The sequence below is a fragment of the Eptesicus fuscus genome, chromosome 21, assembly GCF_027574615.1.
Source record: "Eptesicus fuscus isolate TK198812 chromosome 21, DD_ASM_mEF_20220401, whole genome shotgun sequence".
Classification (NCBI taxonomy): Eukaryota; Metazoa; Chordata; class Mammalia; order Chiroptera; family Vespertilionidae; genus Eptesicus; species Eptesicus fuscus.
The window spans coordinates 42779849-42804572 of record NC_072493.1 but is presented as its reverse complement, the minus strand read 5'-3'; the positions used below and the strand labels follow the sequence as shown (position 1 = coordinate 42804572).

At 54.8% G+C, this 24724-nt stretch overlaps 1 protein-coding gene across 3 annotated transcripts; it reads left to right on the top strand.

The window, feature by feature from the left end:
* Positions 1-163: 163 nt before the first annotated feature.
* On the top strand, positions 164-11987 carry BCAT2 (branched chain amino acid transaminase 2). Of its 3 annotated transcripts, none has more exons than XM_008154390.3 (11): positions 164-249; positions 4007-4081; positions 4401-4604; positions 7699-7809; positions 7896-8015; positions 8144-8307; positions 9987-10129; positions 10287-10372; positions 10568-10708; positions 10779-10853; positions 11589-11987. In XM_008154390.3, the coding sequence occupies exons 1-11, from the start codon at positions 226-228 to the stop codon at positions 11625-11627; spliced, it is 1182 nt and encodes a 393-aa protein (XP_008152612.1). In that variant the 5' UTR covers positions 164-225; the 3' UTR covers positions 11628-11987. The 3 variants fall into 3 exon arrangements, with proteins under 3 accessions (XP_008152612.1, XP_054566653.1, XP_054566655.1); XM_054710678.1 differs by having other exon boundaries at positions 173-249; positions 10287-10336; XM_054710680.1 differs by lacking the exon at positions 164-249 and adding an exon at positions 800-818.
* Positions 11988-24724: the final 12737 nt, after the last annotated feature.

The window sequence follows — 24724 nt, the reverse complement described above, 5'->3', positions numbered from 1 at the left end:
TGCCCGCGAGCAGCCTGGATGCGGCTGGAACCGACCCGGGTGGGGGCGGGGAGGAGGGGGGTTTGGACCGACGCCCCGCGCCCGCGCCCCGGCGCATGCGCGCTGCGGCGGGCCGGGCTCCGCGAGGGCGCCGCGCGGGGAAGGGAGCCGGGTGGGAGGGGGCGTGGACCGGGCGGGGCCGCGACGTCCGCAGCGGGGCGGGCGCAGTTACCCGCCGCAACGACGATGGCGGCAGCCGCGCTGGGGCAGGTGGGTGCGGGGGGCGCCGCGCTGGGGGCTGGCGGAGCCCGCGGGAGGCGCGCTTCCCCGAGGACCTCTCGCCTGCAAGCCCGCCCGCTGGGCGCCGTCCCTCCGGCTCCCGGGGCCGCTGCGGGGCGCCGAGGAGGAGCGGGGGGTGGGGTGGGGGGCGCATTGGAAAGGAATGCGGAGCTTTAGGGGCGATGCGGGGACATAACTGGTGGGCTGGACACCGGGACCGGGGTCTGGGGAGGAGGAGGGGACTGTAATGGGAGAGGCGCGGGGCTGGGTGGGGATTGGGAAGGGACTAGTCAGCGGGTGAGGGTAGCGGGAGAGGGGCTCCCGGGATCTATAGGGGCGGGGGGAGGATGAAGGCGCGGAATTCATCCTCAGCTCTGGCCTGGGAATTGGATTCAAGCCCCTCTCTCGTTGGAACTAAAAGTTAAGAGAGATGTGGGCAGTTGTGTCCCCGGAACCCCTTCTCGGAGCTCCGCACCTGGTTTGGAAATCGAGGCAGCGGCGCCTGGTCAGAGTGACAGGCTACTCCGGGCAGGACTGAGATCGTCCCTTCCTGCTGTGAGGTTAGCGCAGAGCTTCGGAGAGCCTGTGGTTTTTGGAGGACAAGGTTTCTCAGTGGGAAAGGAAACAGTTACAAGTCTAGGAAGGGGGGGAGGTCATTTCCACCGCCAGCTACAGCATAACCTTGGGAGAAGTGCTTCCTGCGAACTTGGCACCGGACTCGGCCTGGGTCTCTGAGCCCAGCGGGATGGACGGCAGGCAGGGCAGGTTGGGACTCCCTTGGAGTCTCCGTGGCTGATGGAGACCGGCCTGGGCTCTGGCCGGGGCGCCCTGGGGATCGTGGTGGGACTGACAGGGACAGTCTGGGCTCTTGGGCTGTGGAGAGTCTTGGGCTGTCGGGACCGTTCTGGCCCGTGATGGGGGAGTCCTGTGCTCTACTGTGGGGACTCCCTGCTGTGTGCTGGGGCGGGGGGGCAGACCTGCGTGTGAAAGACAGTGCTAGACTAGGACAGAGACAGCCCTGGGCTGTGATGGTGACACCGCTGGGCCGTGTGCGGAGGCAGCCCCGCATCGCGGTGGGGACAGACCCGGCCGTAATGAGACTCGGCGGAGGCTGCATATGATGTCACAGAGCCCTGCCCTGTGCACACTGCCCCCCCGACCTTCCTCGTTTCTTAATTAGCCCCACACTTTCACACTTTTTGTCCCAAATGCCCACCTACCACCCGAGAGTCTCCTTTGGGCCCAATCCCTATGGCGTGGCGTGGCAGATGGTGGGACACCTCTCAGCCCCGAGAGAATGTCCTGGGAGGGGGGAGGCAGCTTCTCCCAGGGTGACAGGGACTCTGGACGCTGCGCCCCGCACCTCCCGGGCCCTGTGGGTGTGTCTTCCTGCCCGTTGTATCTCTCTCTCTCCTAGATGTCTGTCTCTAAGCATCATGGAGACGGCGTCTCTCCCCGTCGTGGCATCACTCTCTCCTCCCAGCCCTTCCTCGTCTCTGCGGTCTTCCTTTCACTGTGTGCTGTTGCTGAAGCCTGGGCTTCATGGATTTCCTTTTTCCTCGTCCTCGCTCTCGCGGCCTCTCTGTATTCCACTCAGTGTTTTTTCCTGATTTCTCAGGCTCTACTTTCCCTGAGTTTTTCTCCCTCTTGTCTCTTGTCTCAGCCTCTCTCTCTCCAATCTGTTTTGGTACCTCTTGGTCTTGTTTTCTGTTCTTTCAAGCGTGTGTTTTCTATTTCTCTGTCTCTTTTTCTCATTCTTGCCCTTCCCTCTCTTTTCTTAATTTTTAAATTACTTTATTTTATTATTTTTTTATTTTTCCCTCTCTCCTTAAGAAAAATATATTTTTATTATTTCAGAGAGGAAGGGGGAGGGAGAGGGAGATAGAAACATCAGTGAGAATCATTGATCAGCTGCCTCTTGCACGCCCCCTACTGGGGACCCTGGGACATGTGCCCTGAGCGGGAATCGAACCCTGACCTCCTGGTGCATAGGTTGCCACTTAACCTCTGAGCCACACCGGCCGGGCACTCTTACTCTCTTATTCTTTTCCATTTTGGTTCCCCTCTGTCTCTCTTTCTCCTCGAGCTTCCCTCTCTTGATCTCTTCCGTTCTTTCCCATCTCTGCCCCCTCTGAGGGCTGCCTCTGCCCTGTGTGTTCAGACTCCATACTGTGGGTGTCCTGTTCCCTCCTGGACGGAAGCAGGGCCACAGGCTTATGCAGGCCGCACATCGCCACCTAGAGGCCATGTGTGGGAGCAACACCCTGAGCCTGCCAGAAGCCGGTGCCCCATGCCATCCAGGGCTACTCCTCAGACTTCATGGCCCAGACTTTCCGTCATGGAAGCCCCACGGCCCCCTCTGCCCATGACTCACCTGCGGACCAGTCACGGCTGCCATTCCCATCCGTTCTCACTGCTTGGTGTCCGCTCCCCCGGCTCCCAGGAGCAGGCGCAGGCGAGGTTGTCGTCTCCCCCAGCCTCATGACCCAGCTGCCTTCCCCCTGGGCTGGAGAAAGAGGCACTGTGAGGCCCAAAGACGCTGGGCAGAGGCCACCCTGCTGTGCACAGCCAGACCTGGGAAGTGTCCATCTGGGCAGCGTCCATGGCTGACTGGGGTGGCCGGCCTCCAGGTCCGCATGGCTACCCCTCAGCGCTGGGATCTGAAGGGAATTGGAATCCCTGGTGTCCAAAGCAAGCGTGGGGCTGGGGGCTTCAAGTCAGCTGAATTCAGTGGATCTAATACCCTGAACGAATGTGGACTAGGACTCCTGGGTCTGAGGGAGGAGGAAACTGGGGGCCTGGACTCCTGGGTCTGAGGGAGGAGGGACTGGGGGGCCTGGACCTCTGAGTCTGAGGGAGGAGGAAGCTGGGGGCCTGGACTCTTGGGTCCAAAGGAGGAGGATATGAGGGCCTGGGGCTGGGGGCCTGGCCCTAGATCTGAAGGAAGAGGGAGCCGGGGGCCTGGACTCCTGGGTCTGAGGGAGGAGGGACTAGGGGGCCTGGACCCCTGAGTCTGAGGGAGGAGGAAGCTGGGGCCTGGACTCCTGGGTCCAAAGGAGGAGGGTATGAGGGCCTGGGGCTGGGGGCCTGGCCCTGGATCTGAAGGAAGAGGGAGCCGGGGGCCTGGACTCCTGGGTCTGAGGGAGGAGGGACTGGGGGGCCTGGACCCCTGAGTCTGAGGGAGGAGGGGCTGGGGGCCTGGCCCTGGATCTGAAGGAAGAGGGAGCCAGAGCCTGGACCCCTGAGTCTGAGGGAGGAGGAAGCTGGAGGCCTGGACTCCGGGGTCTGAGGGAGGAGGGAGGTGGGGGTATAGACCCTGGGTTCTGGGGGAGCATGCCCTTAGGTCCCCCACTCTTATCGGGATTTGAGTCCCCCGGCGAGGCCCTCACTTACCTGTGTACTTTCCCTTGTCGTCTTCTGTCTGAACTGGTCTCGGGGCTGGGGCCAAAGTTCCCTGGGGTGGGAGGTGCCTGTGTTTGACTTTGCCCAGCATGGAGGAGGGAATGGGAGCTGAGTCAGCTCTTTCTGGGGGTGGCCCTCGTAGGGGCAGGGAGGGGCTTGGCCTCCTTCAGGAGCCCCTCCTGCCACCTCTGGTCAGGACAGAGGAAGACTTGGCCAGGCCACATGGCCCCTCAAAGGGCCCTGGCCTGGAAAAAACAGATCGGGGGGCCTCCCACATGAAGGAGGCAGCAAAGGACTGCCCTCCCTCTCCCCTGCCTCACCACCTTTCCTCTGTCCCCATCCCCAGATTTGGGCCCGAAAACTTCTCCCTGTCCCTTGGCTTCTGTGTGGCCCCAGAAGATATGCCTCATCCAGCTTCAAGGTAAAAGGAAGGATCCCAGGGAAGAGGGCTGGGGCCTGAACTGCTGGGTCTGAGGAAGCAGGGGGCTGAAGGTGGGATTTGGGAATCTCCAAAAGGTCCAGGGTTCAAAGGTCAAGGTGGGCAGCAATGGGCTAGCCTGACTGCCTGCCACCAGGCTGTGGGAAAGAGTTGAAACTGCACGTCCCAGAAGCCTCTGGAGCCACAGGACCCTCTTCTGTCTGGGTCTTAGCCCCAGGGATTCATGGGAGTTGTAGTTTTCCCCCCCAGTTTGAAGGTTGTGGCAGATTCCAGGATACCCAGGTCCCCTTTCTTTTCCCAGGCTGCAGACCTGCAGCTGGAAATGACACAGAAGCCTCGCAAGAAGCCTGACCCCAACGAGACCCTGGTGTTCGGGAAGACATTCACCGACCACATGCTGATGGTGGAATGGACCGAGAAGGCGGGCTGGAGCCACCCCAGAATCCAGCCCTTCCAGAACCTCACGCTGCACCCGGCCTGCTCCGCTCTCCACTACTCGCTGCAGGTGGCATGGCAGCCGACCTCCGTCCCCCTCTCTCTCACCTCTTCCCTCTCGCTGTGTCTGTTGCCGGGTCCACCTCCCTGGGTCTGCTTCTTGTATCCTCTTTCCGTGTCTTCTTCATCTGTTCGCTGAGGCTCCCCATGTTCCAGGCCCTGTGCTGGCTGACGCTGAGGTCCCCGAGATGAGCAGATCCAGTTCCTTCACTTGAAAACCCCACCATTTGCCCTGGCCAGTTTGGCTCAGTGGATACGGCATCGGTGGGTTCGATTGCGGTCAAGGGCACAGACCTCGGTTGCAGGCTCGATCCTCAGCCCCAGTCGGGGTGCAGGTGGGAAACAACCAATCAATGTGTCTCTCTCACATTGATGTTTCTCTCTCTGTGTCTCTCCCCCTCCCTTCCACTCTTGCTAAAAAAATCAATGGAAAATTATCCTCGAGTGAGGACTAAAAAAAAAAGAAAGCCCCATGATTTGGTTACAAGCTAGTGTGACCTGAGCCCTGATGGAGGCGGCCAAGGCACTGTGGGAAGCCAGAGGAGGGACCCAATTCTACCTCCAACTTGAAAGAAAGTGGGGTCCATCTAGGCAAAGAGAGAAGGTAGGGTACTAGAGGGAGAGGGGCAGCCAGTACAGAGGCTGGAGCGAAGAGCCCAGCACTTTTGGGGGGACTGGGCCTGGAGTGCGGTGGCAGAGGCGGAGGATGCCATCAGGGCCACAGAGAAGCTGAGTGGCTGGGACCTGGCCGGGGCGCTGGGAGCCATGGAGGCTCTGAGCAGGCGCGGAGCAGGGCCGGCGCTGGGTACCGGGAGACCCCTCTCAGGGCATGTGGAGGGTGAGGTGGAGCGGGAGACTGGAGGCCAGGAGGCCAGGCTGGGGCAGAGGTCCAGGTGGGAGTCAATAGGCAGGTGGGGAGGCCCGCGCTGGGGCTGGAGCAGGGAGCTGGACAGGAAGCCACGGGGCAAAGACATCGGGGACCTGAGGGATTGGCAGGCTGGGCGAGGGAAGAGGGGAGGGCGAGGATGGTGCCCAGAGGTTTGGCTGGGTGACCAGGAGGTCCGTGGATCCCCTCCCCTCTGGACATTTGACGAGAACCAGCCAACTCTGTGCAGAGGAGACACGCCGTGGGTGGCAGTTAGAAGCTAAGGATGGACAGTGGGGATTTTGGCCACAAGGAGGTGCTTTCTGGAAACCACCATTTATTTACCTCTGCCTTCCGGCCGGGGACCCAGCACGCACTCCTGCAGTTGAGGGAGTGCAGATGAGAGGGTTTGGAGGCCCTGGCATACAAAACATATGCTTTTGTGTGTTTTTTAAAGATTTTTAATTGATTTTTAGAGAGAGAGGGAGAGAGAGAAAAACATTGATGTGAGAGTGAAACATCCATGGGCTGCCTTCCGCATGCCCCCTACCAGGGATCGAGCCTGAAACCCGGGCATGTGCCCTGACCGGCAATAGAACCAGCAACCTTTCATTGCACGGCATGATGCCCATCCCACTGAGCCACACCGGCCAGGACCAAAACATAGGCTTTCTGTGATCCCTCTCGTTTAAAGCTCATGAGGAGCCGAGGGCGTGGGAAAACCCCTTTCCCGTCATTTTCACGCTGGGCATGTGTGGAAGAACAAATGGACCACTTGTATTGTTGTTTTATTATTATGGCAGTTGTAATAATACCCAGAATAATACATAAAATATCTGCTTTCAGTCCTTACCGCCCCCCCCCTTATTTAAAGTTTTAAAATTTTATTTGGAGTGTTTTTAAATTAAAATGTGTTTTTAAAAAATGGCCATATTTTCACACAGTTCAGAATTCTAAGTGTGAAAGAGGGAACAGCCCTAGCTGGTTTGGCTCAATGGATAGAGCGTCGGCCTGCGGACTGAAGGGTCCCAGGTTCGATTCCAGCCAAGGGCGCATGCCCGGGTTGCGGGCTCGATCCCCAGTAGGGGGCTTGCAGGAGGCAGCCAATCAATGGTTCTCTCTCATCACTGCTGTTTCTATCTCTCTCTCCCTCTCTCTTCCTCTCTAAAATCAATAAAAATAAAAAAAAAGAGGGAACATACCTCGCCAGCCCCCAGCCCCCCAGCTGCCCTCCCGCAGCGGCCCCCACACCTGTCCCCAGTCCGCCCCGAGCTCTGTCTGCTTTCTGGGTAGCAACACCGATGTGTGTACTTGTTCCCATTCTTTTCACACAAAAGGTAGCAGACGTCATACTCACTGTTGGGCATCCTGCCTTCTTTAAAATGTATTTATTGAATTGAGAGAGAGAGAGAAACACCGATTTGTTGTTCCAGTTATTCATGCATTCATTGGTTGATTCTTGATTCTGGTAGGTGTCCTGACTGGGGATCAAGCCCACAATTTTTTTGGTGACTAGGACGATGCTTGAATGAACTGAGCCACCTGGCCAGGCCAACGTGTTTTTTGTTTTTTAATTTTTTTTTAAAAAAGTGTTTTTATTATGGGAAACTTCAAATGTAAAAGTAGAGCGATAGGACCTGCCCTCCCACCCCCTCCCGCCATCACCGCCCTTCACCAGTCAGCATGGCTGGTCACCGTCTTGTTTCATCTGCCCTCCCCCTTTCTGTGGGATTTTAAAGTGAAACCTGGACATTGTATTATTTCATCTGTAGCTATTTCACTGTTCCTCTAAGACACAAAGACTCTTTTCTACATTTTTAAAAAGCTGATTTGAGAGAGAGAGAAACGTTGCCTGGTTGTTCTACTCATTTATGCCTCCATTGGTTGATTCTTGTATGTGCCCCCAGCAGGGATCGAACCTGCAACCTTGGCAGGTGGGGACGGCCAGGGCTGCGCAAGGGCTCTTCAAAAACCCAACTCCCACACGATCACCAGATCTACCAGCAACACGGCAGCGCCACCTCTGCACCCCTCGCTCCGGGCCTCCGCACCTCTGTCTCTGGGCTCTCTCTCTGCTTCCTCCAGTGTCGCTGGGTCTCCCTCGCCGCCTCCTCCGTGTGCTCAGCGGCTGGTCTCGCCCCAGCTCTGTCTCTGCCCCCGTTCGCCGGTGCATTTGTCTCTCTCTGCCTCTCCCTGACGCCGGAGGGGGTCTCTGAGCCGCGCCCACCTCTTCCCGCAGCTCTTTGAGGGCATGAAGGCGTTCAAGGGCGGCGACCGGCAGGTGCGCCTCTTCCGGCCCTGGCTCAACATGGACCGCATGCTGCGCTCGGCCCTGCGCCTCTGCCTGCCGGTGAGGCCGGGCGCCCGGCGGGCGGGCGAGGAGGGCGCGGGGGCAGGAGGGCCTCGCGGGCCCTGACTCGTGCGACTCCCGCGCAGAGTTTCGACAAGGCCGAGCTGCTGGAGTGCATCCGCCGGCTGGTGGACGTGGACAAGGACTGGGTCCCCGACAGCGCCGGCGCCAGCCTCTACATCCGGCCCGTGCTCCTGGGGAACGAGGTGGGCCCGGCGCTCGGGGCTGGGGGTGGGGGTGGGGGTTTGGGGGGCTAGGGACCCGGACCCCCGGGTCAGGGCAGGGGCTGCAGGCCTGACTCCCGGGGTCCTGATGCCCCTTCCGCCCTTCGCAGCCCTCGCTGGGTGTCTCCAGCGCCACCCGAGCCCTCCTGTACGTCATCCTCTGCCCCGTGGGCTCTTACTTCCCGGGAGACGCCCTGAGCCCGGTGTCCCTCCTGGCCGACCCAGGATTCATCCGCGCCTGGGTGGGTGGGGTCGGGGACTGCAAGCTGGGCGGGTAAGTAGTCCCGCCCCTCCCCCCCCCCCCCCCCCATGCCGCTCCCCCTTCTCCCTCCCCCGCGCCCCGCTCCTGTGCCTCTGGTCCACTGGGAGTCAGTCTCAGGGTGTAGCGCCCCTGCTTTGGGGGTGTCCTTGGGTGTCCATTGCCCTCCCCGTCCTGCTTCACATGGTTGGGGACAGCTCTGCCCATAAATGGGGATGTGACGTCATTGGCACCATGGTGGTGAGGGCGGTGTGTGGGGGGGGGCGGGGAGGGGGAGGTCAGTGAGGAAACCAGGATTGGCCCTTGGGGAGCCCCCGGCAATAAAGTTTACACTTAGTTCATTGGTCTCACCCCAGCAACCTCCCCTGAGCACCCAGGCTCGCCCCCCTTCCCCCACCCAGCTCCCCAGCGCCCATCACCTGCGTGGGGACTTCCTGTGTCCGACCGTCACCAGGGCCTTGGCTGGGACGGCAGGCAGGGCCTCCTGGGGGTGATGGAGGCAGAGGATGGGGGACCGGCGTGTGGCCGCAGCTGGGGGTTCGCTCAGGTCCTTCCAGACACACCTTCTGAGGTGGGCGGGGCCAGGCCCTGTGCCTCGGGAGGCTGCGGGAGCTCTGGTGGGGTGCGAGGGGCATTGTCAGTCTGCACAGAGGAGGTGGGGACCCTCAGTGAGTCCGGGGGTGGGAAGGAGAGGGTCCGGGGTGCAGGGCTGCCCATGGTGAAGGGCTGCCCATCCGGGACCAGCGCCCGGGGCGGGGAGGAGGGCGGTCCTGGGAGTTGTCCGGGAGGAAATAATTCTGGTGCAGAGCAGGCCCGGCCGGCCACCAGACCGAGGGGCTGTGGTCTTTTTTTCTTTTTCAAAATATGTTTTTACTGATTTTAGAGAGAGAAGAAGGAAGAGGGAGAGAGAGAGAGAAACATCAACACTGATCAGCTGCCTCCTGCACCCGCCTGCCCCCCCCTCGGGACCAAACCCACAACCCGGGCATGTGATCTTGTCCCCACGATGGGGAGCCATGGGGAGCTTGTGAGCGGTGGTGGGTGAGGTGGGCTTTGGGCGAGAGACGGTGTTAGAACAAAGGGACATGGGAGATCACGGGGGCCGGATTTGCTGGGGGAGTGCGGAGAAGGCCTGTAACCGGCCTGGAGGTTCAGAGACGCCCCCCAGAGCAGGTGCCATCACCCCGTGTCCATTCGCGGGGTTTTGAAATCACTGGGGAGCTGGATGAGGAAGGCGATCCCAGAAAAGCAAACAGGGCCCGGCCGGCGAGGCTCGGTGGTTGAGCATCGACCTGTGAACCAGGCGGTCACGGTCCAATTCCCCGTCAGGGCACAAGCCCGGGTTGTGGGCTTGACCCTGCGTCAGGGGCGTGCAGGAGGCAGCCCGGTCAATGATTCTCTCTCATCACGGATGTTTCTATCTCTCTCTCCCCCTGACTTCCTCTCCGAAATCAATAAAAAGGTGTTTTTTAAAAAGCGAAAAAACAAAAAGGAAACGGGGATGCACTCGTGACCTGCAGATGGGAGGACGGACTGCTTAGAGCCTTAACCTCAAGCAACCGTCCTGGGTCCTGGGAGTCGGCGGGTGGGGGGCTGTGACTTGGGGAGGAGCAGGGTGGGTCCTGGTGTGGGAAGACCCACCGAGGGCCATGCTGGGGTTCCCTTGCCCCCCGCGACCACGCTGTCCCCCACAGGAATTACGGGCCCACAGTGTTTGTGCAGCAGGAGGCGAAAAAGAAGGGCTGCGAGCAGGTCCTCTGGCTGTACGGGCCCGACCACCAGCTCACCGAGGTGGGCACCATGAACATCTTCATCTACTGGACCCACGAGGACGGGGGTGAGCCCTCCCGCCTCCCCGCGGCCCTGCTGGAAGCGGGTGGCGCAGTCCTAGCAGAGGGCGGGTCTCTGGGGTGGGGGTGGGGGGGGTGGGGGTGGGTGGCTCCTGAGAGGAAGGAGGGGTGTGAGGTGACACCCCATCCTCGCCCCTGACCCAGTGCTGGAACTGGTGACCCCGCCGCTGGAGGGGGTCATCCTGCCCGGAGTGGTGAGACAGAGCCTGCTGGACCTGGCCCGCTCCTGGGTGAGGCGGGGCCGGGGGGAGGGGGCATGGGGATGGGGGGAGGGGGCGGGGGCGCACCGGCCTGTCTCTGTCCCCCTCCTCTGGCCCTCTGGTGTCCGTCTCCCCGCTTGGGTCTCTGTCTATCCCACCGTCCTTCGGGCGGGAGCGGCAGGCCTTGCGGAGCCCACAAGCTCACGGTGCCGCCCCGGCCCCCAGGGCGAGTTCCGCGTGGTGGAGCGGACGATCACCATGAAGGAGGTCCTGCGCGCCCTGGAGGAGGGGCGCGTCCGGGAAGTCTTTGGCTCGGGCACCGCCTGCCAGGTGTGCCCCGTGCATCGAGTCCTGTACCAAGGCCAGGTGAGGAGGCTGCCCCGGCGGCGGGAGAGCCGCGGGGAGGGGCCGCGTCCTCACGGCGCGCTCTCCCCAGAACCTGCACATTCCCACCATGGACCACGGGCCCGAGCTGATCCTCCGCTTCCAGAAGGAGCTGACGGCCATCCAGGTGAGGCGCGCTGGCTGGGAGGCGGCCGGTGGCCGGTTCCCCGAGAGGTTCCCGCCCGGGAGCCCATCCCCCCCCCAGCCCCCGGCCGCACCGCCCCCCCCCCCCCAGTGGTCCCAGGAGGTGACCTGGGCCCTCCCACTGGCCTGGGGCCCTGCAGCCTGGGGCCTAGGACACCTCCTGGGGCTCGGTGACCCTCTCCCTGAGCCTCTGCGGCCCCGGGTGTCCTTCCCACGAGCTCTGGGACCTGGAGCCACGGAAGTCCACTCCCCGCGGATGCCCCTGGAGCCCTGGGCTGTCCCTGTGGCCGGAGAAGTCTCTCCCACAAGCCTCTGGGCCCGCGCTGGCCAGGACGGCTGGCTTCCTCTCATAACCCCTGGAAGCGTGTCCATTCGCGGGGCCACTGTATCTTTCCTGCGAACCTCGGGGCGCAGGCTGGCACGCGGCCCTCCCAGAGCTACCTGGCCCGTGAGCTGTGAACGGTGCAGGGGGACCTAGAGCTGCACTTCTCCGGACTGTCCGGGCCTCCCCCCTCCTCCCCCCCCCACCCCCGCCAGCCCTCAGGGCCTTGCAATAACTCCTCTGCAGAACTACATCTCCCTTGAGCCTCTGCGCCACCTTTGCAATGATTGCCCCCCCTCCCCGTACTCGGTGGCATTTCCTAGGAGCTGCCGGGGACGCCCCAGCCCGCGGGAGCCCAGTGTGGCTTCCCTCACGCTCTGCCTCTGTTGCCCGCAGTACGGAGCCAAGGCCCACGAGTGGGCGCTCCAGGTGTGACGCTGCAGACTGCCCGTCCGCCCCTCGGATCCACCGGCGCGTCGCATCCAGCCCCTGCCGGATCCTCGCCTCCCCACCAATGACTCAACCTGAAGTGCAATATGAAACGAAAGGCCGGGGGCCGGGACGCCTGGGTCTCGGGCGCCCCCTCGTGGTCGCTACACTCCCAAAGCCATAAGGGCCGGGCCCGGGCGGCTCGGCCCCAGCTCCGCCTCTCAGGCCTGGGGATGGGTTCCCCGCTGCTCTGTGCTGAGGGTCAAGGAGACCCCGCACCTCTCCGTTCTCAGAGCGGACCTCCCTAGTGCTGCCGTTGATTTCTTCTTCTTGCTGGAATTTTGAAATAAAATGCCAAATACAAGACTTCGGCTGTCATCTCCAAGTGATGTCATCACTCAGGGACTCCAGGGTCTTAACCAGGATTCATTTTCCATCCGAGCCCCCAATGCCCTGGCGGTTTCTCTGACGTGGGAAATTCTTCCTTCATCACAAACTGAACTTAGCTTCTCCCCACCCACCCCACCCCCCATCGTGGGGACAGTCCCGCTGTGCATGCAGTCACTGGGCCACACTTAGGGTGAAGAAGAGAATTTGGGGGTGTGCGTATTCCCATTTCAGAAACCCTCTTACATTGCCTAGTTAGAGATCAACTCTTATAAAAAGAATTCCCTAGTCACTGACCTTGGGGAAGTGAGTTCACCTCTCTGAGCCTCCGTTTTCTCATTTTTTAAAATAAGGGTAACAGGGCCCATCCATCAAGGCCAAGCAGGGTTAAATGATTTACCTGGAAAGTGCTGTAAAATCGCTCTTATTTTTGACAACTGAGTTTGCCTTGTCATTTTTTAGCTTTATCCAAAACGTTGTTCAGTTCTGTGCAACAATGGATATCTGTAAAGATTGGATGCATTTAATTAGTCAATATTTAGGGGACTTAATCGCTTCAGAAAATTGATTTTCTTCAATATATTTCAAGCCAGATTCATGCTTCAGGATGTTCTTCATTTGAAATAATAAGCGTGCACTAAGTGGAAAGAATCAACATGTGAATTTCCATTTAATTTAGTAATCAGAATTCTGAAAAATTCACAAAAATATATTTGGGTTCATGTACTAAAGCCACTTTGCAAATTTGATTTTCTGAATCTAAATGTTTTAATTTTGCTAATCTAGTTCAACAATACTGCATTTAGATGTGAACATTTTTTATTGGTTTCTAACAAAAAAAAACAACACACCAAAAACTTATTCATAATTACTCCAAAAATATCAGATGAGTCTAATTTGTGAGTGCTATGTACCAATTCTAAGTCAATGAATGACTAAGTCAAGAATATTAATAAAATAAATTCTGTTCTATTCAGGAACACCTAGTATTATATAAAAATAGTGGTGATAAAAAGTATTCACTTATGTACATATCTTCCTTGTTATACGAAAAAAAATGAACAATAAGATTAAATCAAGCCCTAGCTGGTTTGGCTCAGTGGATAGAGCATCAGCCGGCGAACTGAAGGGTCCTGGGTTCGATTCTGGTCAAGGGCATGTAACTTGATTGCGGGCTTGATCCCCAGTAGGGGGCGTGCAAGAGGCAGCTGATGGATGTTTCTCTCTCATTAGTGTTTCTAACTCTATCCCTCTCCCTTCCTCTCTGTAAAATCAATAAAATATATTTAAAAAAGAAAAACATGATTACATTGAGGCTTCCAGAAAAGAGAAAGCTAAAGGGGTTTATCACCACCAAACCAATATGACAAGAACGACTCAAGGGACTTCTTAAAGAAGAAAAAAAAAAAATTGCAAATCAAATATCTGATAAGGATCTATCTCCTCTGTTATCTATAAAATGGAGGAATTAACGGCACCTCACTCTTGGGCCCGTTGGGAGGATAAAATAGGACAGTTGTGCCTGGCACGCTGTCCGGGACCATCGGGGCTGCCAACACCCCCAGGCACTGGACGTGTGTGACAGACAGGGAGCAGAGGGAGCTGGCCTGTTCCCAGGCACCACACCCAGGGGAGCCAACCACCACCCGAACCTTCGTGTCTCGTTCTCCCTTCTCCACCTGCTAATGGTGCGCGGCTGCCAGTGTGTTAGTTATCGACTGCCGCGTAACAAGTCACCCCCCAAATCCTCACAGCTGAACGTAACAAACGTACTGCCTGTGTCCCGTGGTTTCTGAGGGTCTGAATCCAGAGCAGCGTCACCAGGGGGTTCTGCCTCCGGCTGTCTCCTGAGGCTCCAGCCAAGCTGTGTAACCAGGACCGCAACCACCTGGAGGCTCAACGGGCTAAACGGTTCCTTCCCAAGCTCACTCACCTGGCTGCTGGCTGGAGGCCTCAGTTCCTTGCTGCCAGGTGGCCCCTCCATTGGTGGTTTGGGCATCGTCATGGCACAGCAGCTAGTCTCTCCCATAGCAAGAGAGAGAGAGAGAGAGAGAGAGAGAGAGAGAGAGAGAGAGAGAGCCATAGTCTTTAAAAATATATTTTATTTATTTCAGAGAGAGGAAGGGAGAAGAGAGAGGTAGAAACACCAATGATGAGAGAGAATCACTGATCGGCTGCCTCCTGCTCGCCCCCTACTGGGAATTGAGCCCACAACCCAGGCATGTACCCTCGACTGGAATCGAACCTGGGACTCCTCAGTCTGCAGGCTGATGCTCTATCCATGAGCCAAACCAGCTAGGGCCAGCCATCCTATATAATGAAAGGCTAATCTGCAAATTGTCCCCTCGACTGGGAGTTCAAACAGGAGTTTCACCAGGGGGCAGGGCTGGCCGGCCAACTGCCTGCAGCCCCTCCTCCCAGCCGACCCCACTCCCACTGCCCCCCCTACCCTGATGGCCCCTCCATCTGCGGCCCCTCCCCCCACCCGGCCAAGCCTGATCGTCCCCAATCGGGTCGGGCTGGCAGGACCCCACCTGTGCACGAATTCGTGCACCGGGCCTCTAGTAGTCTTTATAAGTTACTCTAAGAGGTAACACCCCATCACCTCTTCTATATGCCATGGGTCACACAGACCAACCTGAGTGCACTGTGGGAGAGGACGATGCAGCAAGTGGCTATTAGGAGGTGGGGATTGTTGGGGTTCATCTTGGAGTCTGAATTTGGGAGTCGCATGTTAAGACAACACAGCTACCATCAGCCTGGGTTCCTGCCCCTCTGCCCCTCTGCCGACTGGACTTCACATGAAGGAGAAATAAAACTCCGTAGTGGATGCCATGGGTATTTCAGAGTTTATTTGCCTCGGTGGTTATCTCGTACAGAGATCAATGGCCAGAGGGCCAGGATGTAGACGTGTAAACTGAACAGGTAGCACTTTGTGACTTGACTGTGTGCGTATGTAACTTTGATAAAAAGAATAAATACCAAAAAAAGGAAAATAACCCCCATCAGCTCAATAGAAGGAAGGAATGGGGAAAAATAAGACGCTCATTGAACTCCACATGGATCAAAGATTTCAGAGGAAATAAAAAAAGATTTCAGTGGAACATGTGACACCATAAAAGAATGAGAAGTAAACACTAGAAAGTTCCTTTACAACCTGGGGGTGGAGAGAAGCTTTTGAACTCAGAATCCAAAAGCTGTTAAAAAAAAAAAAAAACCACAGGGGGGAAAAAAAACAGAAAAAACAAACACAGAGGAACACTGATACATTTAAATGCACAAAATAGGATCACACATTCTTCCTCTTCCCTTTCCTTCCTTTCCTGAACAATATAGTCCTAAGGCCCCTGGGCGGAGGAGGCCGGGCCAGCTTGGGGTGGGGGTGGGACAGGGGCCCAGAATGGGGGTCAGGACCATAGAGGGGTGTGGAGGGCATCCGCTCACATGGCAGCTGAGCACAGAGGGAAGCTCCCAAGTGGGAGAGGGGAGTGGAAACCCACGCTGGGTGACCAGGGTTTGGGAGAGGATGGAGGAGGGGATGGGGAACAAACAGGGGAATTAATCAAAGAAGCAATTTAAGGAAAATGGACGTCAGATTCCTCATGTCCGGAGAAGGGGGGTATAAGTATGGAAAGGGAGCAAGTTAGAGGTGTTGGACTTGAATTGGATATAGCATTATAAATTCACTGTTTTCAATATACACAAACTAGAGGCCTAGTGCACGAAATCCGTGCATGGGTAGGGTCCCTAGGCCTGGCCTGTGATCAGGGCTGATCAGGGCCTTCCTTCATTCCATGCTGCCCCCTGGTGGATAGATAGAGATAAAGATAGAGATAGAGATAGAGATAGAGATAGAGATAGAGATAGAGGTATAGGTATAGTTATAGGTATAGGTATAGATATAGAGATAAGCCCTGGCTGGGTAGCTCAGTTGGTTAGAGCGTCACCCCAATACATCAAGGTTGCAGGTTCGATCCCCAGTCAGGGCACATACAGGAATCGACCAATGAACGCATTAATAGTGGAACAACAAACTGATGTCTCCCTCTCTCTCTCAAATCAATACATTAAAAACATATACATAAACAGATATGGAAATATATAAAGGTACATATACCTAATGTGTGTGTGTGTGTGTGTAGACCTAATATATAGATGTGTGTATATATACACTAAGTCCCACAAAATAGGACGGCTGGGCCAAAGGAAACATTTACAATGTTATAGATGTTGCCAAATGGCCGCCTAGAACGCTTACAAGTGCTCTAAACACTGGTGCACGGCAAATAAAGCAGCTACAGCTTATTCATTGCAGCCTTCTTCTGTGTGGAGAGAGTGAAAGGAAACGGGCTTGTCCGTGATGCTGCCTCCGGCCGGTGGAATACTGTGCTGCCGTGTAAACAGGAAAGGCCCTCCAGGAGTTCTTGTGGAAAGAGCTCCAAATTAAAGCACTCGGTGAAAACAATCAGGGGCACAGAGGTGTTCTTTTTGGTATTTTGGGGTGTTTCGTGAGTGGAAGAGAGCGAAAAATGGTTGTTGGTTTTCCCCAACCACCGTTTTCAAGTCAGAAGTCTCCCCTAGCAATCCCTGCAGGGAGGGGTCCTGGGAGCTCCCCAACTGATCACACCGCCGGTTGGTTCCTGGGCCTCCCTCTGCGGGGCGATCATGGGGCAATGGCCAGGCCCCTGACCAATCACATTGCACCCACCTTGGCTGGCCTGGCGCCAGTGGGTGTCATAGCGTGGTTGTCCGGATGGTCGTTCTGCTGTTCGGCCATTCGGTTGATTTGCATATTATGCTTTTATTATATAGGATGTTTATTGATTTCAGAGAGGAAGGGAAAGGGAGAGAGAGATAGAAACATCAATGATGAGAATCATTGATCAGCTGCCTCCTGCACGCCCCCCTACTGGTGATTGAGCCTGCAACCCAGGCATGTGCCCTTGACCAGAATCGAACCCAGGACCTTTCAGTCTGTAGGCTGATGGTCTATCCACTGAGCCAAACTGGCCAGGCCAGCCTCAGCCATTATCTTCCTGAAGCTTACCTCTCCCCTCAGCTATAAGTTTTCTTCTGCAAGTTTATTGGAACTTTTCATGCTATTTCCTGCCTCTTAATTTCTTCTTCAGTTTTTCAGCAGCGTGTCTCTCTGGGTGGCCTCCTGGGTAAGACATTGAGATCTGTCTTCCAGTTCGTGAACTCTCCCTTCGGCTGTTTCTAATCTGCTGTTTGGCTCTTCTGATGACTTTGTCATTTTAATGGTGGTTTCATTTCCATGTGTGTTTCATTCCTGCTAGAAGTTCCATTTTGTTCTTTTCAAGACCATGGTCTTTTAATAATGCCTTGGTTTCTCTCCTTTCTGATCCTTTAAAAAAATGTCTTTAGACATTTGAGTGTGTTCATTTTATAGTTGACAACATTAGAGGTCTTAAGCTTTCTTAGAAAGACATGTTTTGATTTCAAAGTTGACCAAAGGCTTTCAACTGAACCAAAAGAGACCAGGCCCTGGTTCTGCTGAGGAAAACAGAAACCACGCCAGGTATTTCAGACACAGGGACTTTATTGAACAGAATTGGTTACAAAGTGCCAGGAGGCTGCAAGAGCAACAGGCAATTTTTTTTTTAATGTACAATTCTTCTTTTTTTTTAACCCTAACCGGAACATAAGTTTTTGTTGTTGTTGTTGTTGTTGTTTTTTTTTTTTTTTTTTTTTAAATATTTTATTGATTTTTTACAGAGAGGAAGAGAGAGGGATAGAGAGTTAGAAACATCGATGAGAGAGAAACATCAATCAGCTGCCTCTTGCACCACCCCCTAATGGGGATGTGCCCGCAACCAAGGTACATGCCCTTGACCGGAATCGAACCTGGGACCCCTGAGTCCACAGACCGATGCTCTATCCACTGAGCCAAACCGGTTTCGGCTGTTGTTGTTGTTTTTAATAGAAGAATTTCTTTTCTTAAAAAAATATTTTTATTGATTTCAGAGAGGGAGAGGCAGAGGGAGAGAGAGATAGAAACATCAATGATGAGAGAGAATCGCTGATTGACTGCCTCCTGCACGCTCCCCACTGGGGATCAAGCCCACAACCTGGGCATATGCCCTTGACCTGAATCATACCTGGGACCTTTCAGTCTGCAGGCTGATGCTCTATCCACTGAGCAAACCAGCCAGGGTCGAACATATGTTTTTATTGATTTTGAGAGAGAGAGAGAGAGAGAGAGAGAGAAAGAGAGAGAGAGAGAGAGAGAGAGAGAGAGAGGAAGAGAGAGAGAGAAACACCGATCAGTTGCGTCCCGTATGTGCCCTGACCAGGGATCTAACCGGCAACCTAGGTAAGTGCCCTGACAGGGAATCGAACCCGGAACCTTTTGGTGCGCTGGACGAGACACCCAACCAACGGAGCCACGCTTCCAGGGCGAAGAGGGCGGCTCCCGAGCTTGGAGGGAGCAGTCACCAGCCCCGGCTCAGACCCCTGTGGCCGGCGGGACCTGAGGACCGGCCCCTGCAGGGCAGAACGCAGACCTTCCTGCCTGGGACTCAGGCAGCTGGGCTGACTCCCGCGGCGGCCTGGTTCCGGGGGCCAAAGGGGGCGCAGGGCTGAGCGGCGGCTGGAATGGGGATCCATTGCTGCCGTGGCTGCTGGCCAGGCGCAGACGGGGCCCGGGCTAACAGACGGCTGCCAAGCGCTCTGGCCTCCGGGTGCGAAAGTGCCGTGACTCTTGGCAGCTGATGCAGGAAAGAACTGTAACCCGGAGCCGGGGCTGGTTGGGCTCAGTGGGTAGAGCGCCGGCCTGCGGACGGAAGGGTCCCAGGTTCGAATCTGGTCAAGGGCGCAGGCCCGGGCTGTGGGCTCGGTCACCGGTAGGGGGCGTGCAGGAGGCAGCTGATCCATAGTCCTCTCTCATCATTGATGACTATCTCTCCCTCTCCCTTCCTCTCTGAGATGTATAAAAAAAAAAAAAGGATTGTACACGGGAAACCTATGGAGTTTTATTAACCAATGCAATAAAAACATGACGTGAAGGACACGTTCTCTGGGCTATAAAGATATGACACTGAAAAAAAAAAAAAGATCTGACGCTGAGAACATGTGAGATAACTCAGGATCCCCAGAATCAACTTCCTAAGTCATGTGATCATGAGACTTTTAATGAGGGGAAAAAAAAAAACCCACAAAAAACAACAAAAACGGGTCTCGTCCTGGAACTCGGGCTGGGTGGGTGAGACTCCAGAGGGACCCAGGGCCGAACCGTCAACCATCCAACTGCGAACCTAACCTCACCGGGTGGATGAGCAAAGCCTAACTCCTAAGAAAATGTTACCGGAGAGAACTCTATCCTCGGTGAGACACATCCCAGGGAAGAGGAAGAGGCAGGCTCCGGCCGGTGTGGCTCAGTTGGCTGGGTGTCCTCCATGCCCGGAAAGGTTGCGGTTCGATTCCTGGTCAGGACACATGCCCGGGTTGCAGCCTCGGTCCCAGCACGGGGTGTGCAGGAGGCAGCTGATCCACTGACGTTTCTCACGTCGATGTTTCTCTCTTCTCCCTGAAAATCAATAAAAACATTTTTAAAAATATGATCAAGATTATATTATTGGCCCCGACCGGCGTGGCTCAGTGGGTGAGCGTCGACCTATGAACCAGGAGGTCCCGGTTCAATTCTCCGTCAAGGCACATGCCCAGGTTTCGGCCTCGATCCCCAGTAGGGGCTGTGAAGGAGGCAGCCGATCAATGATTCTCTCTCATCATTGATGTTTCTATCTCTCCCTCTCCCTTCCTCTCTGAAATCAATAAAAATATATTTAAAAAACAGATTAAAGTTCAACAGGGGGTTGGGACATCCGTGGGGAGGGGTGTGGGATGGGAATGGGGGGATGAGGACAAATATGTGACACCTTAATCAATAAAGAAATTTAAAAAAAAATAAGGAAGCACTGATACAGGCTACCACATGGATGAATCATGAAAACATTATGTTAAGGAAAAGAAGTCAGACACAAAAGCTAGTAAATTCATTTATAAATGGAATTCCATATGTGGAATGTCGAGAATAGGCAAATCTATAGAGATAGAAAGAAGATTAGTGGTTGCTAAGATGTGGAAGGATGGGGAGATTGGGGGTGATGTCAAAGAGGGTGGCAATGTTCTTTTGGGGGGTAATAAAAGTATTCTAAAATTGAAAAAAAAAATTTTTTTTAATAAAGATTAGCCCTAGCCGGTTTTTCTCAGTGGTTAGAGCGTCAGCCTGGGGACTGAAGGGTCCCCGGTTCAATTCCGGTCAAGGGCACATGGATGTTTCTATCTCTCCCTCTTCTTTCCTCTCTGAAATCAATAAAGATATATATTTTTAATAATAAAAAAAAATTAAAAAAAGATTGTATTACTGGTTTTCTTCTCTTCAAGGCACTTTCTCTCCATGTACTGGTATTGTTTTCAAGTTTTTTCCCCAATTACAATTGACCTGCAAGGTTATATTAGTTTCAGATAAATGCCATAGTGATTAGACATTTATATAACGTATGAGGCGATCACCTGATACGTGCAGTGCCCCTCTGACGCCACGCACGGTCCTTACAACATGAGTGACCGTGTGTCCACGCTGTGCCTCACGTCCCCGTGACTGCTTTTATGACTGGCAATTTGTGCTTCCTAATCGATTCACTCAAGCCACCTTTAAAGGCGTCTGCGATAGCAGACTGTGACAAGTTCATTGATTGAATCTACAACCAATGCTCGAGTGTTTGGGGAAATCTAGGATGGTGAAATTCATGGCTTGCTATTTTTAGCCGCGGAATGAGTCAGTGAGTGATTAGAGGAAAGTTGATGGTTTAAAAATTAATTAATCATTACCAAAAAACCAAATAGCTGTGAATGGCTGTGTGCATACACAAACGCTCTTCCCACATGAAAAGATTTCATCATAATCTTTTCCACAAACGGTGCTGGGAAAACCGGATACCCACCTGCAAAAGAATGAGGGGGGCCCTCCCCGGTTTGGCTCAGGGGGTAGAGCGTCGGCCTGCGGAGGGAAGGGTCCCCCGGTTCGATTCAGGCCAAGGGCATGTACCTCGGTTGCAGGCTCAATTCCAGGCCATGGTCTGGGCAAGTGCAGGAGGCAGTAATCAGTGTGTCTCTCTCACATCAATGTTTCGCTCTCTGTCTCTCCTCCTCCCTTCCACTCTTTCTAAAAGTCAATTAAAAAATATCCTCAGCTGCCCTGGCCGCTTTTGCTCAGTGGCTAGAGCATCGGCCTGCAGACTCAAGGGTCCCAGGTTCAATTCCGGTCAAGGGCATGTACCTTGGTTGTGGGCACATCCCCAGTAGGGGGTGTGCAAGAGGCAGCTGATAGATGTTTCTCTCTCATTGATGTTTCTAACTCTCTATCCTTCTCCCTTCCTCTCTGTGAAAAATGTCAATAAAATGTATTTTTTAAAAAATCCTTGGGTGAGTATTAACTAACTAAGCCAGTGATGGCGAACCTATGACACGTGTGTCAGCACTGACATGCGTAGCCATTTCTGATGACACGCGGCCGCATGCCGAGGATGAAACATTTGCTGCTCCTGAGGATGAAACATTTGCGACTAGAGTCTTGGAATTAGTTTTTTCCTCAAAGTGACACACTACCTGAGTTATGCTCAGTTTTTTGGCGAAGTTTGACACACCAAGCTCAAAAGGTTGCCCATCACTGAACTAAGCAGTGCTTTTAAATCCACTTTTTAAAAAAATACATATTTTTATTGATTTCAGAGAGGAAGGGAGAGGGAGAGATAGAAGAAACATCAATGATGAGAGAGAACCACTGATCAGCTGCCTCCTACATGCCCCCTACTGGGGCTCGAGCCCACAACCTGGGAATTCAGACTGGGAATTGAACCAACCGTGACCTCCTGGTTCACATCGGTTGACTCTCAACCTCTGAGCCACATCAGCTGGGCTGATCATATTATTTTTAATCCTCATCAGAGGATATGCTTTCACTGATTTTAGGAAGAGAGAGAGAGACATTGATGAGAGAGAGAAACATTGAGCAGCCTCCTGTACATGCCCCCACAGGGGTTCAAACCTGAGACCTGAGTATGTGCCCTGACTGGGAGTTGAACCCGTGACCTTTCAGTGTGCCGGCTGATGCTCCAACCAACTCAGTCCCACTGGCCAGGGCTCAGGTGGTACATTTTATGCCGTGTGTATTTGATCACAATTTTTATTTTGTTTTAAATCTTGAGCTCTGGCCAGTGTGGCTCCGTGGTTAGAGCATCGGCCCATGCACGGAAAGGTCACAGGTTCGATTCCTAGTCAAGAGCACATATCTGGGTTGCAGGTTCGATCCCCAGCTCCCGTGGGGGCAAGCATGGGAGGCAACCCATCGATGTGTCTCTCTCACATCCACGTTTCTCTCTCTCCCCCCCTCCCTCCCTTCCACTCTCTCTCTAAACAATCCATAGGAAAGACATCCTTGGGTGAGGATTAACAAAATAAAGAAACAAACACACAAACAAACAGGTCTCGAAGGGTCATTTTCGCTGACAGCTCGGCACTGCAGTGCCTGCGGGTGGGGCCGTGTCCTCTCGCTCAGGGTTTCTGCTGGCAGATGCCACGTGCCTTGAGCCCTGGTGAGTTTTGTGACTTTGGATTTTGGACTCATTCACGACTTCCTCTGTGACATCTGAGTCGAGTGGCGTCTCTCCAGAGACCTTTGCTTTGGCCGCAGCGCTGGGTCTGTCACCCGTCAACCGCTCCTCCAGCGGCCTCCCAGCCGGGGCCGCTTCCCCGACCCATCCCACGTGACTGGCCGCCCGCTGGTTACACACTTTTTAAAAAATATATATTTTATTGATTTTTTTTACAGAGAGGAAGGGAGAGGGATAGAGAGCCAGAAACATTGATGAGAGAGAAACATCGACCAGCTGCCTCCTGCACACCCCCCACGGGGGATGTGCCCGCAACCAAGGTGCACGCCCCCGACCGGAACCGAACCCGGGACCCTTCAGTCCGCAGGCCGACGCTCTAACCACTGAGCCACACCGGTTTCGGCGGTTACACACTTTTTTAACAGAGAATCCCCTTCCCCGTCCAGATCTCCAACAGAAACGGGAGGGCCCGCTGCGGTGTTCTGAGTGCAGTTTGGGGGAGTCGTTGTTCATCCTCAACATTAGAGCGAGCGGGAGGGAAAGAGAGACCCAGAGAAACATCGACGTGAGGGAGACACACCCGTTGGCTGCCTCCTGCATGTGACCAGGACGGGCACCGAGCCTGCCACCGAGGGGGGTGCGTGCCCTTGACCGGATCGAACCTGGAACCCTTCAGCCCGCAGGCCGACACTCTGTCCACTGAGCCAAACCTACTAGGGCTTTTTAAAAATTTAATATATTTTTATTGATTTCAGAGAGGAAGAGAGAGAGAGAGAGAGAGAGAGAGAGAGAGAAACATCAATGATGAGAGAACCATTGATAGGCTGCCTCCTGTACGCCCCCTACTGGGGATCGAGCCTGCAACCCAGGCATGTGCCCTTGACTGGAATCGGACCCGGGACCCTTCAGTCCGAAGGCCGAGCAGAACCAGCCAGGGCCAACCTCTTCTCCTTGACCGGGAATCGATGCTCAATCACGGAGCCACGCCGCCCGGCCGGGCTCTCTTTCCTCTCATCAGCTTATCCACGCATCTCCCAGGGGCTGCAGCATGGATTGTTTTGGCAGGAGTAACTTGAACTTGGTATAATTTTGAACTTACAGACAAGTTTCAAGCCTTGTACAGAGAACCCCGTGTATCTTTACTCAGGTTCCCCGATCCCCGCCCCCCATTCGCTCTATTGTTCACTCTCTCTCTCTGGATCATGTATTTACTTTTCCAGAAACATTGGAGAAAACATTGGTGATACCACGTCCCTTTGTCCCTAAATACCTCAGTGTGTATTTGCTAAGGACAAGGGCATTCCGTTTAAGAATCACAATACGACGATCAAAATCAGAACGGGTAAGGTGGACGGCTTCCTACTATCTACCCCTCAAACGCCACCAGGGCGGGACCTTCCTCCTCCTGGAATTGTGTTCCAGGGGCTTCTCTCTGGTCTCCGTTCACGTGAGCAGGTCCTCTGTCTTTCTCCTTCTTGACCTTGACACTTTCTTTCTTTCTTTTTAAATATATTTTATTGATTTTTTACAGAGAGGAAGGGAGAGGGATAGAGAGTTAGAAACATCGATGAGAGAGAAACATCGATCAGCTGCCTCCTGCACACCCCCCACTGGGTATGTGTCCCCAACCAAGGTACATGCCCTTGACCTTGACCGGAACTGAACCTGGGCCCCTTCACTCCACAGGCCGGCGCTCTATCCACTGAGCCAAACCGGTCAGGGGACCTTGACCCTTTCTGAGTCAAGGCCAGTTGTTTGGCAGCAAGTCCCCGGATTGGAATTTTTGGGCGTTTCCTCCCTGTTAGACTCAGGTGAGGCAGCAGTTTCTTAATCTCCCTGAATCCCACTCCCCAAAAGCCCCCGTAGAACAAGCAGGAGAGCGGAAGTTCACCGAGAACATCTCCCACAAGCCAGCTGACTGTGGAGCCCCACGAACCCCGAAATATAAGTGGGTGGGGCCAAGCCAGTACCGGTACAGGGGGGGAGGGAACGTGGAGGTTGGATTCCCCCACCAGCCCTCAGCCCTGGAGGAGAGGCTGCCCTCAGAGTCAAGGGCTTGGTGAGAACATGACAACAGCAGCAGCA